At 39.0% G+C, this 16086-nt stretch overlaps 2 protein-coding genes across 4 annotated transcripts in view; one reads left to right on the top strand and one right to left on the bottom strand.

Moving 5' to 3' along the window:
- Window positions 1-1896: 1896 nt before the first annotated feature.
- Window positions 1897-12137, bottom strand: scara3 (scavenger receptor class A, member 3). The gene is made up of 12 exons (XM_085937563.1): window positions 11796-12137; window positions 6412-6447; window positions 6260-6304; window positions 6058-6177; window positions 5041-5121; window positions 4851-4960; window positions 4516-4760; window positions 4048-4267; window positions 3888-3976; window positions 3561-3753; window positions 3302-3479; window positions 1897-3233 (listed from the first exon to the last, which is right to left on the bottom strand). Exons 1-12 carry the CDS (start codon window positions 11800-11802, stop codon window positions 2758-2760), a joined length of 1800 nt encoding a protein of 599 aa, XP_085793689.1. The 5' UTR covers window positions 11803-12137; the 3' UTR covers window positions 1897-2757.
- A 3546-nt stretch (window positions 12138-15683) lies between these two features.
- Window positions 15684-16086, top strand: part of clu (clusterin) — a 5923-nt gene continuing 5520 nt past the window's right edge. For 2 of the 3 annotated variants that reach the window (XM_085938452.1, XM_085938454.1), the window contains exon 1: window positions 15684-15813. The gene's annotated coding sequence lies outside the window, so the exon portion shown is untranslated. The remainder of the gene's footprint in view (window positions 15814-16086) is intronic. The other variant, XM_085938453.1, reaches the window with a different exon arrangement.

Below are 16086 nucleotides of genomic sequence, written 5' to 3'. Positions count from 1 at the left end.
CTTTGATACTTTTAAATACTGAATAAAAAGATGCAACTGTATCCATTTAGGAACAAGCTGTACCTGGAAAGGTTTTTTTTTTTCTTGTTTGTTTTGCAGTCATCTGTTGAGAACATTCATTCAAATCAGATTGTTACTCTTATAATCAAATTGTGATTCATTTGTTGGTATCCATGTGGGAATTCCAGGTATTTATCATGTGCTATATGAATTGTTTATATCTTCCCTAATACAGTAGCTCATAATTACAAACACTCGTAAAGAAAAGTTGAAACTATTATTGCAGTAAATTCTTCCCTCAATGGAAGATCACAATGAAGTTTCCTTTAAATTTGGCTTTTCTCATAATGGTAAATTTGATTTTTTTTATTAACAATATTATTTTGTTGGCCAAACAATACATACACAAATGTCGCTTCTTTAAAACAAAACAAAACAAAACAAAACAAAACATTCTTCATTGGAAGAATGATCTGAAATCCTCTGTAAGATATTTGCTCTGGCTGTATATTTTTTTGTGTATAAGATGGAGTTGCCCTTAAATGACTTGCTTTCTTCCCCCCCCCCAAAAAATAAAAAAATCTCAGTGTCACTTGGTAGTGCCAAGCAAGCTTAATTATACCAGTAAATCAAAAATGTCTCCACTATTTAACGATTGCGGCCAACAGGAATAATTTAGTCAGTGGGCGGGACTGGCTGTGCATCTCGGAAAGAGTGAACGCACTAATTCATCTAACAGTTGGTTTTACAAGAGTCCCATTATCATAAACTTCTATAGGCGCAGGTGAGAAACTTTGATGGTGTCCATTCACTGCACAGTTCTTGGGCTGCGTTCACCTTTGCTGACAGTCAGGTTGTGTGTGCAGCTGGTATGATTTCTATCATCCGTCACACACAAACAGAATAATAGCAACCTGGCCTGCATGTGTTGTTGCAGCTGCCCATGTAACAAGCTCTTTGGGGGCCCGTCAAGTCTGCAGTTAGCACATGGCATGGACTGTGTTTGTTCAAACACTTGTGCATGTATGTTGAATTCAATACACACAACGTGCAGTCCCAGTCCTCAATCATTTCTATGGGCCTTATGCGGAATGTCACATGACTAAACCGGAAGACAAAGGGGAAAAAAAAGTCTTGTTACATCCTTGGAAATTTTGTTATGAGATTATGTTGTCACTCATTGAATGAAAATTTGAAAAATTTCTTAGTTGCTGTTTTCTTCCTAGCATCCTTATGCTGTTTTCAAATCCAGTGAAATTTCTATTGACTGTTTTCTGTCAGAGAAATTTTCATATTTCAGAGAATTGGATTACTGGAGTTCAACCTCTTGGAATATGATAATGCTCAAATGTAGCTGCCAATACGAGAATAGTGAAAATCTGAATAGTTTCCTGCCAATGTAAACACTCGAGTTTCCCATATTTCTTAAGTGAACCTCAATTTGATTGTGGCTGCCTGACAGTCTGAAATATGAACTTTTGCACATTACTCTAAGTGATATGAAAGCTTAGAAAATCCCTGCAGTGGTTCAAGGCAATTGGGTGAAGATATCAAATGTAATGAAACGCAAAGAGAAGAAAATTGCCACAATTTGTAAATGGAGATATCAGCATGACATTAGGGCATAATAAATGTCCTGTTTAAATTTACGTTACAGTCGTATATACATTACACTACATTATGTAATGTAAATTTTTTGGCAGTCGCTGGCACAATGCAATTATTTAACAGTCTATTCAAGTCAGTGGCAGAAAACCTCAAAAATGTGGGATGGGGTGGGGGCCTCTGACATGTGTTTTGTGTTAATAATAAGGCCACTCCCTTTCCTTCAGAGGGCAACAATAACATTATTCTGCAAGTCGGATACAAGCAAGACCACCGCTTAAATGTCTACTTTTATTGTTCAATGCAAGCCAGTTGCATTTCATGACAACACTCCGTTTTGAAAAAAAATTAGTAGGATTCTCTATTGGTATTTTTTTATTTCTTTGATATAAAAGATTTTTTCTAGTGTAACATGAAACTCCTCTATCGCAGCAGAAGTACAAATTGTGCTAATACATGGTGCACTTTTCAGTCAGTTGACAAAAACTTCAGACCTTATTCCCATTTGAAGAGAAAGGCTCCATATTATGAATTACGGTATCTACAGCATTCATGGTGAGAGGTTAACCGATTAGCCTTAGTTAGCGTAAACGCTCAAATGAAAAGGGCGTTTGTTCACAAATTCGAGTGAAAAAAAAAAAAAAAAGGCAACTAATTGTGGCATTTACCTTTGCTTTTAAACAGCATCGTGCTAGAATTTTTTTATTACAAACAATTTTTAAATTCCTCAATCATCTGTTTAACACAGCGGAGGCAAAATTCATCTTCGGAGTACCTGCTCCTAAAAGCCACAAAATGACAAATTTGTCAATTTTCTAAGATAGAAACATTAAAGTGCCACCCTCCAATGAAAGGTGTGTCGGCATATATATATATCATAGATGTGAACCAAGACCGCTTTGTTCCAATTGAAATCAACAATCGTCATCCCCCCACTACATTCAAGTTCAATATCGACCACGTTTCATGATCACACAATGTGTATGATGATGATCAGTCTGTAGTTAGTGCCATCTACCATTGTTGAGAATATTCATCTTCATGATCTTCAAATGTCCTGTTTTAATCAGGTATTTGGCATTTGGTTTGAAAGCACTTCTTTGATTGTTTCTTTGTGCTCCTTTTAGCTCTTCTGAGTCCATGTCTAACCTGTTACTGTGTAGCCTGTTGGCTACTCTGCTGCGTCCTGGATTGATCATGGGAATGTTGCACTCCTGGCGATCCAGGGGTTCCTGGCGGTCCAGGGGGCCCAGTTGGTCCTGGTTTCCCTTTAGGGCCTGGTGGTCCAATTATACCCGGTAGTCCTGTTTGGCCCTGGATCCCTGATGGACCTCTCGGTCCTGGGACTCCAGTTTTACCAAGTGGACCCATATCGCCTTTCTGGCCCTTTTCACCACGTGGTCCTGGTTGACCAGGGGCGCCCTTGGGTCCTGTGTTACCTATCGGCCCTCGGTTGCCACTAGGACCAGCTTGACCAGATGCGCCTCTGGGCCCAGTAGAACCAGTATCTCCTCGCAAGCCTGGCCCTCCTATTGGACCTCGCTCACCTTTGCTGCCGGGCAGTCCTACATTTCCTTTTGAGCCAGTCTCTCCACGATTACCTCTAGGACCGGGCAGTCCTGGAGCACCTGTTGGTGGATAGTTTCATGAAGGTTTGTGCACATAACTGATTTTCTATGCACAACACTGACCCTACCTGTTATTATAGTGAAATTCTTGATCAGATGTGTATGGTGGATGTCCACCAACTTCATCTCCTCCATCACCATGGACAAGTTCCTGACATCTACATCCAAACGGACATTTAACAATGTGTTCTCCTGCTTCAGTGCGTCCGCGGAGTCAAGAAGTAACAAGATGCTGCTGTTTAAGTTCTGCAAGATGTTGAGACAGAAAAGCAAAGAAAACCCATGAAAATGTTTGAAAGCATCACGGTGTTTCTGTGTTGTCCCAACCTGCATATCTTCCATTTGTCTGCTCAGGCGGCTCTGGCAAGTGGAACTCTCAATGTTGATGTACTTGTACATGCTCTGGACGTGACTGACGGTGGCATTGATGCTGGATGATATCGTTTCTATCTCCATTTCAATAGAGTTCAGACGCCCGTCCAAGGCAGAGAAACGTTCCCCAGTCCGGTTTTGGTAGTATCTAACGGTAATAATTAAGTGAGGCTTTAAATGCACCGCTGTGAAATAATTTGTCTTTCGAAAAGTTTTATCTATCTATTACAGATGGGTGTAGAACTGTTGAATGAAGGATTAAGTATAGTAGAACAAACGTACTTGGAATGGTAGTGCAGGTCATGCATGTTCTCCTCATGTTCATCCATGAAGGATGTGACGTTGTCGAGTTGCACCTGGAGGTTCATTACCTGAAAAGGACATTACAGACACATTCACATTTCATCTATTTGTAGCTGCATCGGGGTAGATAGACACACACCTGCTGACTGAGATCGTAGTACATCTCCGAGGACATGGAGATTCTCTGGTGGTCCGCGATGACATTGTTTTGCAGGGACCGTAAGATTTGGGTGTTGCTGCTCGCATTGGATTTAATCAAGCCCAGAACTTGACTGTAGTTCTGCCAGTCATTTGTCAACTTCTGAAGGATCAGAGTCTCCTCATCTGATTTTTTCTGCAGGGCATCAATCCACATAGTGCTAGAGAGGATAAATTACAGACAAATGATTTCCTGCTATAACAACAGCTGAGATGTAAACAGGGAATGCATGTTTTCGGTTGGCATTTTACGCATTGAAAGAATCAAAAGACCATAAGCGTGACAAACTCCATCCATCAAAATTTCAGTCTCGGATTCTCTTCAAATGATTTCCATCTGTGGTCTGTCAACCGTGACCCAGTGCTGACTCAGCGGGTACTAAAATACAATGCGATGCTCTTCACTCACCTAAGTGCCACTGTCGTGTTGATTTGCTGCGCAGTAGCTTTGACATCATACTGATCCTCTGTCAAAGTTTTCATTCTCTCTGCCGTTTCCTCCAGTACATCCTTCCAGCCCTCCACCTGGTCTTGGTATCCCACCAGCAACTGGTTGAGAAATTTAATGGACATGACGTGGCTCTGCATATCTGTGCTAAGCTGTTTACTGGTGGTTGTTAGCTTGGTTTGGGTTTGAGAGGCTTGATCCAAGACCTGAGTGATACAACAAGCAATACATAGTTAGTAGGTGAAGCCTTGACGGGATTTTATTATACATTGAAATTCCATTGTGACCCAACATACCTGCTCTTGTCCCAGTAACATTTTTTGGATGTCCTCGAACTCCTGCTTGAGTCGACTTATTTCCTCACTGTATAGGGTCACATCCAGACAGCCTGAGCAGTTACTGATTTCTGTAATATCAAGATAGGGAGTTATGGAGTAAGGCAGTCTGGAACACAAGTTTGTATGATGGACAATATAAAAGCTTTACCATCCATGACTTTTTGAGCGCTTGTGATCTTCTTTTCATAGACTAACTCTTCTTCAGAAAGATAGTCCACCTTTCTAAAAACTAGAGGAAGAGAAGTTTGGGGAAAATGCATCAAGACACTTTAAAGTCATAAACAAACCAAAACAATAACCACTGGACAGCTTGGTGAGTGTATTTATGCTTCATTGCGGTAGAGAATTAAAAATCAAAAAAGGATTTAAATAGCAAGTACCAACTCACAAGAGGATTTTTAAAAAGAGGCAACTTCATCTAACAAATGCAGCCAAATGACTGATGAGAGCAGGTTCATACAGCTGTTTAGTTCCTCAAACCCCCCCCCACGAATGTCCCTAAAGAGTGCTCAAATGCTTTTGAGTGAATGGTGTGTATTTTCAAATAGTTTCCGCATCATAAGCGCTGACTCAGGGGAGTGATGGCGCTCAGTGAGCCCGAATAAACGTATCCACATGTGGTGCGCTCACACCACCTGTTTGCTCTGTAGTCGTACGGTTCCTCTGACGGCTTCCGGAATTGATGATTCAGCAACTGTACAGGTTTTTGAATGAACCCTTTCTTTTGAAAAAAAAAAAAATCATATCGTGTTGCCACCGTGACCTTGACAAAGTAGTTACTTAATTGATTACTTGCCTTAAAAAGTAACTTATAGTGATTTCAAGTTTCTCTATCAGTTACATTATTTTCCACTTGATTGGAAGTGGAAGTTGAATTTTTCCTTGAACCTTGTCTTGAGTGATCGTATGTTTTTAGATTTTATGTCAGCACCAAACTTTACTAACCCCCACCTGAGATGTGAGTGATAATAAATTATTCAGATTTACTGCTCCGACCAATAAAAGGGCGACGCTGATGTGTAAAACATCTGCTAGCGCGGTGCAGCTGTCAGGTAAAAAACATGACGCACATTTGTTTGATATGTGGGAGTTAAGTAAGCGCTCACGAGCCATCAATTATATTCATTGTTCTCTTGAAGCTTTCATCATGTTATGGTTGACTCACCTAGTGATGCCAGAACTACAACAGTGATGATGAGGAACACAACTAATGCATAAAGGACTTTGACAGCCAGTTGGAGGGAATGGCTCTGCTGGCACCTCACACATCCTCCTCTTGTGCGACCTGAACACGTCATGGATTGTGCATCAGCGTTACAGAGCTAAAAAAAAAACAATCAAGAACAACAGATTTATGAATATTTCACCTCTGAACGGAGGGATATCCTCTTCCTCGCCATTGAGCTCCTCTTCTGCAAAACAACATGTGTTTCGTTTAATTCATCTGCTTGTTATCTTCTTAGAGTCTTATATCTAAGGTGCAACCAACAAATGACAGACAAGACAACTTTAAGATTACCTTTAAAAAGCTGGTTCTCATATCCTCCGTAGCTGTCTGTTGAGGAAACAAAGGCAAACATGTAAGAAGGCCACATTTTTCTATTATGATGACTGCCAGAAATATTCTTAACCAGCTGCTCTATTGTCACGTGCTAACATTTGTTCAGGCACCAGCACAAATAGACCCCTAGTGGTGCTTAAGTGCCAGCCCTTTTTGTCCTGGATATAAAATAATATAAAATAAAATAAAATAAAATAACCATTATATTTGCAATCACACTGTTGAAAAGAGCAGTGAGCTCCACCACAACATCAGTGTAGGTAAAATGTCATGGTACCTGGCTGTCGTGTTTTAATTGGAACAGCACACACAAACATAACTCACACACTGGAACATGTGCACATGATGTCAGGTAATGAAACCACACAGCAGACCTACAAGGAAACCTCAAAAACGTTCCAGTAGAGAGGCGGGCAACTGACGAGAAACTGTTAAGATGCTAAATTATGATTATGTAATGGTTATGTTACAGGCTAGACGTGAACGTAGGCACTTTTTCATGGAAAATTAATTAATATGACACCAAAACACAAATCACATCAAAAGAGGACTGTTTGTTTGTTTGTTTGTTTGTTTGTTTGTTTGTTTGTTTGTTTGTTTGTTTGTTTTTGTTGTTTCTGGCTTCCTCTTTGAGATGTCATGCTTAATCTGTCTTCAGAAATTGGAAACAGACTGGAAAAAGAATGTATTTAAACAATCTCAAAACAACAGTTTGGTGCAATAAGGTAAGCAAATGTAACTGCATAACAGTAACAACTCAGTATCAGGTCTGCTCATCCTGTAAGTTTGCAGAAATATTTATACAAGAACTACACACGTATAATAACGATCAAGAATGAAGAAAAAAAAAGTATGTAAATATTTGACTGAAAAATAACACATAACTCAAACACTTAACTATTGTGGTTATTTGGACCTTGTCTGTAAATTTTAAAGTATCAGCACATTGTTTATAACCTAAATTGGTATCCACCCTCAAATATTTGTCTGCTCTTCAAGTCTTCCCACCCTCCACCAGCCCTTTCTCCGTCGCTCATGTTTTCATTCCTCCCTGTGGAAAAAAAAAAAAAAAGTCTCCTGTCTGACTCGTTAGTGAGGAAGCAGAGAGGTCCAACACTCACAGAGCAGTGCTTAGCTGACAGCGGCACAACAACATGGCCGTACAAAGTCACACCTAAACAGCTAAGTCACGGCCAAACCATGTGGAACCACTAAAAACATATTCAGCTCTTTTTAAATAATTGCTCATTTGCATTTAACTGTACGTGTATTTATGACATAAGCAGCTTGAACAGAACACTCAAGAAAATAATCGATGAATGAAATTGGTTTGAAACTCTTTGAGTTAATTCATCCTGAAAGACAAAACTATTATAGCCACAGAGGACAGACCAATTTAATCATTAGAGCCACGCCAAGTTCTTAAAAGATTAAACTATAGCTTGACACATAACATTATTTCTAAATGCACTGTTATGCAGAGCAGACCAAACCCTGACGTGTCCAAACCATGGATGGAAAACTGGATGGCGAGCAAAACAAGTGCACAATTAGCCTTGAAAAGACTTAGAGTATGTGTAAAGCTGGAAAATGTCTGTTCCTAAATCTAATAAATTGAAACATTTCCTATGTCGGCGCAGTGCAGATGCAAGATCCAGCATAAACCAGATGAACTCGACGAGTGCAAAATAGTGCGAGAGAAAAAACACATTAAAGCATGAGTAGCTCACATCTATGCTCCAGACAAGACCACAAAACTGACAATGATCATGTCAACCACAGGGAAACAAATTCTCTTACATCATAAGTTCAATACTTGATGTCCTGGATGGTTATTGGTCTGCGTTTGGAACAAATTAACAAATAAATATTGCTTGTAAAATCAGCTAATACACTACTATTTGAAGATATTTGTTAGTTATGTCCAAAATATGAGTGGTATCGGCACTTTGTATCGGTATCGGCAACTATTCAAAAATGGATTACTTGTAGTAGTATCGGTCTGAAAAAGTATCAAACATCCTTATTACAAATTAATACTATGGATAAGTATTTCACCAATAACGCAACAAAGATCTCCAATGTAACATTATGCGAAAAATCATTTTAGAAAGACACACCAGACAATTGAATGTTCTTATACATAGCTGGGGGAACTTTTCCGTGAAGGTGATTTGTTTTCACGAACCTAGGTTCGTTCTACTGTTATTGCAAGTGGGCAACTGGTCCAGATGGTGTGAAACACACCTATGAAAATATCAAGCTTGGAAGCACGTTAAGGCAGACATACTCCATGCAACCACAACCGAAGACACAATTTCAAAAAATGATGATTCAACGTTCTGCTGTCACTTTGGTCATTTGAGCCAGCCGATGTTTGCAAATGCAGCATTAAGCCGATGTTTGCAAACGCAGCATTAAGCCAATATTGAAAGAAAAAAAGTATGACTTATGCACATTACCTTTAGTGGAATATACTCACCGGAATGCGCAAAATTCTTTCCTAACTTTATCTTTTTACTTGCCCAGTTGTAAATGAAAGCAGAACTCAAAAGATGCTCCAGGTCAGATTAGAGGTTTGGACTCAAAAACATCTTTTGACTGGAATGTGCATGTGGTCTCCTAAAAAACATCTGTAAATGTTTGGAAGTATTTGGTTCCGTTTTTTTGTTTGTTTTTTTTTATTAAAAATGACATGGACCATTATTTTAGGAAGGCATGTATATATATGAACTAAGTTGTGTCCAGTATTCAGGGGTTCTTTCCCAAACTGAACATCTGAACGTCCATCATCCAGAGCATCTCCTACTTCCAGTCCCCTCTGGCCCTTTGAGGAATGTATGAGGCAGCATATTTTGGCAACAAGAATAATCCTCTGAGAGAAGAGAGGGTTTTTTTTTGTTTTGTTTTTTACAAACATGATTTGATTGCGCAAATCTTGAACTTTGCTAAAAGTTGAACAGAGCAAATCAATCTACAAAAGAAAATAATTTAATTAAGAAAATAATATAGTATTAGTTTGTTTTTTTGAGGGATGGAAAAGAAGCCCATCATTTTAGGAAGTCATGTATACAATCTTTAAAATGTAAGGTAATAAGTTACAAAGAGCCCCCATGGGTTCTTTGCTCACTTTTTCCCCAAACAAGCCTGTCCATCATCCAGACCCTCTCCCACAGCAAGCCCCTTCTGTCCCCAGCCCTGAAAGGAATGTATGAGGCAGCATATTTTTCTCAGGGTGAACTGGGCTGGACTCGCCCCTCAGAAAGACTCTGGGAAACCACATCAACATAGCTGCTGTAGACTTTGGCTGAGGAACACTCTTAACATGTTCTTTTGAGTTCATTGGCCGTGCCGCCATGTGGCTTCAGACCACTTTACCACCTCCCAGAATTCTCGAGGGAGAGCAAGATGGAGGTGATTACTATTTATTGGCAATGTTCAAATCCAAACACCAGCTCACATCATGTGAAACTTGTTATAATCAGTCTGTGATTAACAACTGAGCTGGACCACTGAAATGGCAACATAGTAGATTGCAGAAGAGGTCAATTACACTCAGGTATTTAGATGATATATATTTCCGCCTACGTGTTTATACTGGTAAAGCACATATAAAACATCCGGGTAGGGATCGAGGAAACAGCGTGGTTGGGTTGTCATGGTTGTAAAAATAACAGCAACTAGAAACAAACAGAGGTGTCCTGCTCCACAGGCTTGGGAGTTCAGGGTCAAAGGAAGTTTGGAAAGAGGTGAGGGTTTATTTGAAGATGTTAAAAGTGCATCACTTGACACAAACCATCTGTTTCAATGGAAAGAAGAAAAAAATCTATATATATATCCAACCCAGCGGCGCCTGGAAAGCGGACTTTAAACCGATGATGATGATGATGTATAGAAAATGGCCTGACTAAATTACTTCACTGTGGACATTTTTTTTGCATATTCAGGCCTTGTTATTTTATTTGGAATTACGTTTTTTTTTAAATAATACTATAATACTCAAAAGTTGTGGTTGTTTTGAAGTAAAACCAGGCAGGAAACCTTTACCATTAAATCTTTTTTTTTTTCTTCCAAAAGCGCTGTTTCAAGTTTTGTACAGTTCACATTTTGAGTTCAAATAAACATTAGTTTTGGTTTTGGGGTACTTACACGCAGTGGCTGACTCCAAGATAGTTGTTGGGACTTCTTTTTTGTTTTATGAGCCAATCATTCCACAATTTTAACTGCTTTCCTTTCTGATTCTATTTTCATTCCAACTGAAAAAAAAAAAGTTGTATCGAACTGATTATTATTACTGTATTGTCATTATTGGCCACTCATTAAATTAATTATTACGTGCACCGTGGACCAATTAAATACCAATTGGTTGAGTCACTTCAAAATGTATAAAATAATATATATTCAGTCTTAGGAAAGAAAAAGCAACGCCAACTGCTGGTACTTGCTCAAGCTACTACAGTTGCCTCTGCTTTTCTTTTCTTTTTTTTCTGCAATGGCAAACAGGCCTACATCATTTCAAGCTGTTAGACCACATGTGTTACTTCCTCCCACTTCCTCATCCCAACTGTATCCTTCAAGTCTCCATTGGGCTTTCAGTCAAACCTTTGTGGCTCAGCACAAAGCTAGTGTGGGAAACATGTAATGATCCTGCCCTCCTCTAAGCCCCCTGGCAAATTTTGCCTTCATACCATGTTGCTTCAAACCTTATGTTCTCTTGCTCCCTTGAAGAGGAGTCAAGATGTGGTAAACTTGGCGACGGCACACAACACTTTTGTTAAAGTAATGGAGAACTAAGATGTATGCACACACAGAGAGATTTAAAAAGCTGACAGACTAGTTTCACACCCAAGATCAACAAAGTAGTACTTTCTCAGGATTCTAAATGTGAAGCTTACGTATGTGCTATTTTCACAGGTGCATGACTGCATGGTACAATGGAAGATGCCATTTTCTATCCTGCTCATCCTCACTAGTTTCGCGGATACGCTGAAGCCTATCCGAGGTGACGACAGGCAAGAGGTGGTGTACACCTGAGACTGGTTGCTAAGCCAATTGTAGGTCACATAAACATTTAATTTTTCGGCCTGTCACTGGCATAGACAGATAAAGAAAGATAATTTATTGTATAGAAAATAAATGACATTTTTTCGACCATTATGATAGATAAAACCTGAATGGCAAGGTGACCGAGTGGTTAGCAAGTCTACCTCGCTCAATTTCGCCCAGAATATCACAAGTGTGCTAACCACACTATTGCTGTGACATATTTTGGTGATGAAATATTTTGCAGATGAAGCCAAACCCAACATTATACCCACACCAGTTCGTGTATCACACTTTACCTTTCATGGTTCCTCACTTTGGCTTGCTGATGCTCAAGCTTGATGTTCCTGGTTGTGATGATGGTGATGTCACCGCCTCCTCCGCTCGTGAAGCCAAAGTAGTCAGCAGATTGAGGCATCTACATTCATTTTCCAGAAGATAAAAAAAAAAAACGTTGAAGTTGAAAAAGTCCTCAATGTTCTGATAGAGATTACAAAATGGTGCCAAACAAGCTAATTCATCTGCATCTTAAAATGAAACATATTGCGTTTAATCGTGCTTTGATCATTAGATGAGTTTTTGAGGCGCTAAAAGGTGCTTTGGATTGGAGCTCTGTGCTTTCATCCCTCTCCTATCCAGAGCCTGAGGAGACTAAAACCTCTGCAGAATGAATCCATGAGCAACTTTCAGAGGGAGGGAGGAAGCAAGAAAGAAGAAAACGAGTGAGTGAGTGAGAGAGAGAGAGAGAGAGAGAGGGAAACAAAGAAACTGGAAACATGAGGGAGGGTCTGGAACTGGGCCCAAAAAAAAAAAAAGAAGAAAAAAAAAAAGGAGGCCCCATGTGTTTTGTGGCTGAGTTAATGACTAACAAATGTTTGGACACGACAGGAATGAGCACCTTGGACGTAACACTAGGAAATATCTTGAAGGGAACACCTGCACGTACCAAAATTATAATTCCAATCTGGCACTATTCTCATTTTGCTGACCTCAGAGCGCATTCCCAAAATCTGACAGCAGGTGCTATTAGAACGTCAAACCGACAAGTTACAATAGTGAAAATATTGACTCAGCAAGGGGTTTCTTTTCTCAAGCCTGAAACTTATTCTGGGCAGCCCATTATTATATTAATACTCTTCATTCTTTGCTGTGATTGTAGCCAATTGTATTTTACTAAGCATCCTTTTCGGGTGACGTCTACATCCCCACATATGCTCTTGAAGCCTCATGCTCCATTATGCAAACCACAAAAGTATCCAATGACAAACATCTCTCAGCTGTCCTTTGATCATGAAGAATCATATCGTGCCCCGTTTCTAAAACAGCCCACATTCCAACGAAAACGTGCTCACGCATGTCACCCAACACAAAGCTGCAGCTAAAGTGATACCAAAATCATGCAAATGTTTTTTTTGGGGTTTTTTTAAGAAGTCCATCTGGAGCCAATCACCAGTGGATCAGTCAATATCACTCGCGGGGCCCATTAAGCCCTGGTGATAATTGCGCCGTGTGCCAGAGGTGACTCATTAAGATGTTCTCTTTGCATTTGTTTTGAACTCCATACCATCAGTTAAGCCAGTCCTCTACAGACCCTCATCAACAACCATGGAGACGTTTCAGTTCAGTGCTCGGCCAGTTGGACAAACACATATTTTCATCTGTTTAGAGACGTTATTCTCAAATGGTGGATCAGGCTCCAAAAGTTGGGTCACTGACATGTAGTAAAAAAAAAAATGACGCAAGCCAACAGCTGTGGCATGTACATCATTTGGGGCAGTTCCAAACCAGTATTTATCGGACAAAAATAATTGAATTGAATATATAGAGAAAATCATATTCACCAGGGACAGGAAGTGTTAGTACGTCAGCTCGAGCCACATAGCTACTCCATAAACAAACTCAGTGTCGCTCAGGCCCTGGCTATGAACGTTCTGGCTGGACTTATAGGTAACATTTTTGTTATGTCAAACTTATTTGGATAGCTATGTACGTAGATCGAAAGAAAAGTTGCATGGTGCAAACACAACTTTCCGCAGTATTCAAAATGGAAGTGACTTTGTGGCAGTATTCAATGCAATTGTGAATGCATCATTTTACTATATTCATTATTGCAAATATCATATTCATCTTCCTTTTTGGGTTGTTTTAATATAAACGTATGTAGTTATGAGTTTACAAGACTATTTTTACTTAAAAGATTTTCTTTATAAAATTGGGCTGCAACTTAACAGCAATAGGAGAATGCAGGTCCCAGGCCACAGTGATAGCAGTTGAGAACTCCAGCTTGAGAGTACTGACCAGTGACTTATTGACTTATTGATGCCTTAAAGGCATCCCTTAACCTTAAAAGCGGTGTAAATAGCTTTAAGATTCTGATTGTACAAAATCACAGCCTCTGTTGAACATCTGGACTGCTTCACATGCACACACACGCAAAATGCAAAACAACATTTAGGAGTGTGTCACGCAAGAGACTTTCAGTTTAGTCACACTGGATCTGTGGCTGCTAAAGCATTTGACACTAACAAACGCAAAGTCCAGATGTGTTCAAGCTTCTATGGCTCTCCGACCTCTCACCATTAAGGGCGCATATGCATGTCATTGTAAGATTGCCAGTAGGTATTAAAGTTGACTTTTGTCTCATGTCAGAAATTGAGACCAGACATGCTTGGAAAAGAAGATTGTGGGAAAAAGGAGTGATGTATTTTTACATTGTTTTGTTACTGCAGCAAACAAAATTGGGAAATTGGGAACATTATCAGTCAATGCAGCATGTGTTAAGCCATAATGACAAGCAAAAATATATAATTGCAAAATCATATGTTAATTCTTACCAAAGTAATGACATTATTTTCAATATTGGCAGCCAGTGCATCCTAAAAAAATATATTGAAGCTAATTTTAGGTAAATTTTTAATCAGCACTTACATTCGCAAGAGTCCTATACTATTTAGTATAACAATGTATGCATCCATTTTTTAATTTACTAAAATTATAACTACACACATAGGCCTTGAGCACAAAAGGTGTCCCTCAAATAAATAGTAAATATCAATAGTTTTGTCTATCAATGAGTTTTACGAACTGTGAGCGTTGACAGTTGCTGCCCTCTAGTGCCGCATTTGCCAATAACATCAAGTTCCTGCTAAAGTTGAAAAGTGCAAGTTCTGCACATGAAAAACAAGTTAAGGGTAATTTACTGGAAAATGCATCATTCCCTTTCCTTAGCAACTACTTACAAAACAAATAACGTAAGTTGTCGTGAAATAAATGAATACAAGTATACGAGTGTCTGTCTTCAATAACGTCAATGTAAATCTATTGAAGGGTTTTCTGCAGTTAACACAAACAACAAATACGATGCACTTTGCATATTTTTAACTGTTGGAATATAATGTGCGAAAAGCAGTCAAATACCATTTGGCAAATACATTTCCCACTTTCTCCTCTTTGGGTGAGGGTGTTATCGTGCACAAATGATTGTGGTTTACTGTTTTTCATATAGCACGTTTTGGGAGACGAGTTGATTGCATTATTAAATGCTGAGTCACCGTCGTCATCATCAGCATGAATCTAATGTTTGTGCACAGTTCGGTCTTCAGCTGCCGGTAAATTACGACATTTCTGGAAAAGTCTTTAGACGCTTGGTTGTTAAGTACACAGACGAACAATAGGAAATTGTATTCTGATTTTCAAAATAACAATTCCCGCTCAATTAAAATGAAAAGCCTTAATGGGACATTAAACATGACGAGGGCATTGGCTTAGAGTTTTATAAACATTTCCGTATGATTTATCTTGAAATTGGCGAAATTTATTGATTTTATATACATGTGGCTCTTCACTGTTCTGGTGACAGTGTTTGGTTTTTGTTGCATTAGTTTGAGAGTTTTTATTAGGTTAACTTGTATTTTTTCATTTTTGAAATTAATCCAATTGAATCATTGGTTATTTGATTTACTCTACATGATAAAATTACTAAATGATTTTACATGCACATTAATTATTTATGTTAACTGGCAGTTAAGTGTATAGTTAATTTATGCTTACATTTACATATTTATTATTCTGAAAAGTACAACTGTATGACTTTATTAGACATTTTACATATTGTACACGCACTTTACCTACTTTGCTTTTATTTTGAAGCAGATCACCGGAAAAGTCTTCCAGCATTGAGGGTTGCGGTAAAATACCGGTCAGATGAGTCACGTGTCTGCATGTCCCAGTTTTATCTGCTGCTGTATAAATAACAGCACCAATGATGCAAAGCAGCTTCAGACGTCCTGGTCCTGGACCCTGAAGACACACTCATAGGTGAGTATCAGCTTGTCTTATTTTAGTCAACCTGCAGCAACACAGCTTGCAAACTAAATACTTTATATATTTGCACATTAAAATGAGAGCAGTATCAATATTATTATTCTGAAGCTTGCATAACCTGCTGAAGTCTTTCATACTTAACTGTTTTTTAAGACCTGAATGTCTTACTTAAGGTTTCGGATTTTAGTTAGTTTAAAATCCTGTAGTGGTAAGATGCAGAATTCTGGGCCACCTGGTTGAACTGATGACTTGTTTGTTTTGCTTACT

Source organism: Syngnathus leptorhynchus, chromosome 18, assembly GCF_054491065.1.
Source record: "Syngnathus leptorhynchus isolate UIUO chromosome 18, UIUO_Slep, whole genome shotgun sequence".
In the NCBI taxonomy this organism is placed as follows: Eukaryota; Metazoa; Chordata; class Actinopteri; order Syngnathiformes; family Syngnathidae; genus Syngnathus; species Syngnathus leptorhynchus.
The sequence above is the reverse complement of the archived record's forward strand: the minus strand, read 5'-3'. Positions and strand labels throughout refer to the sequence as shown.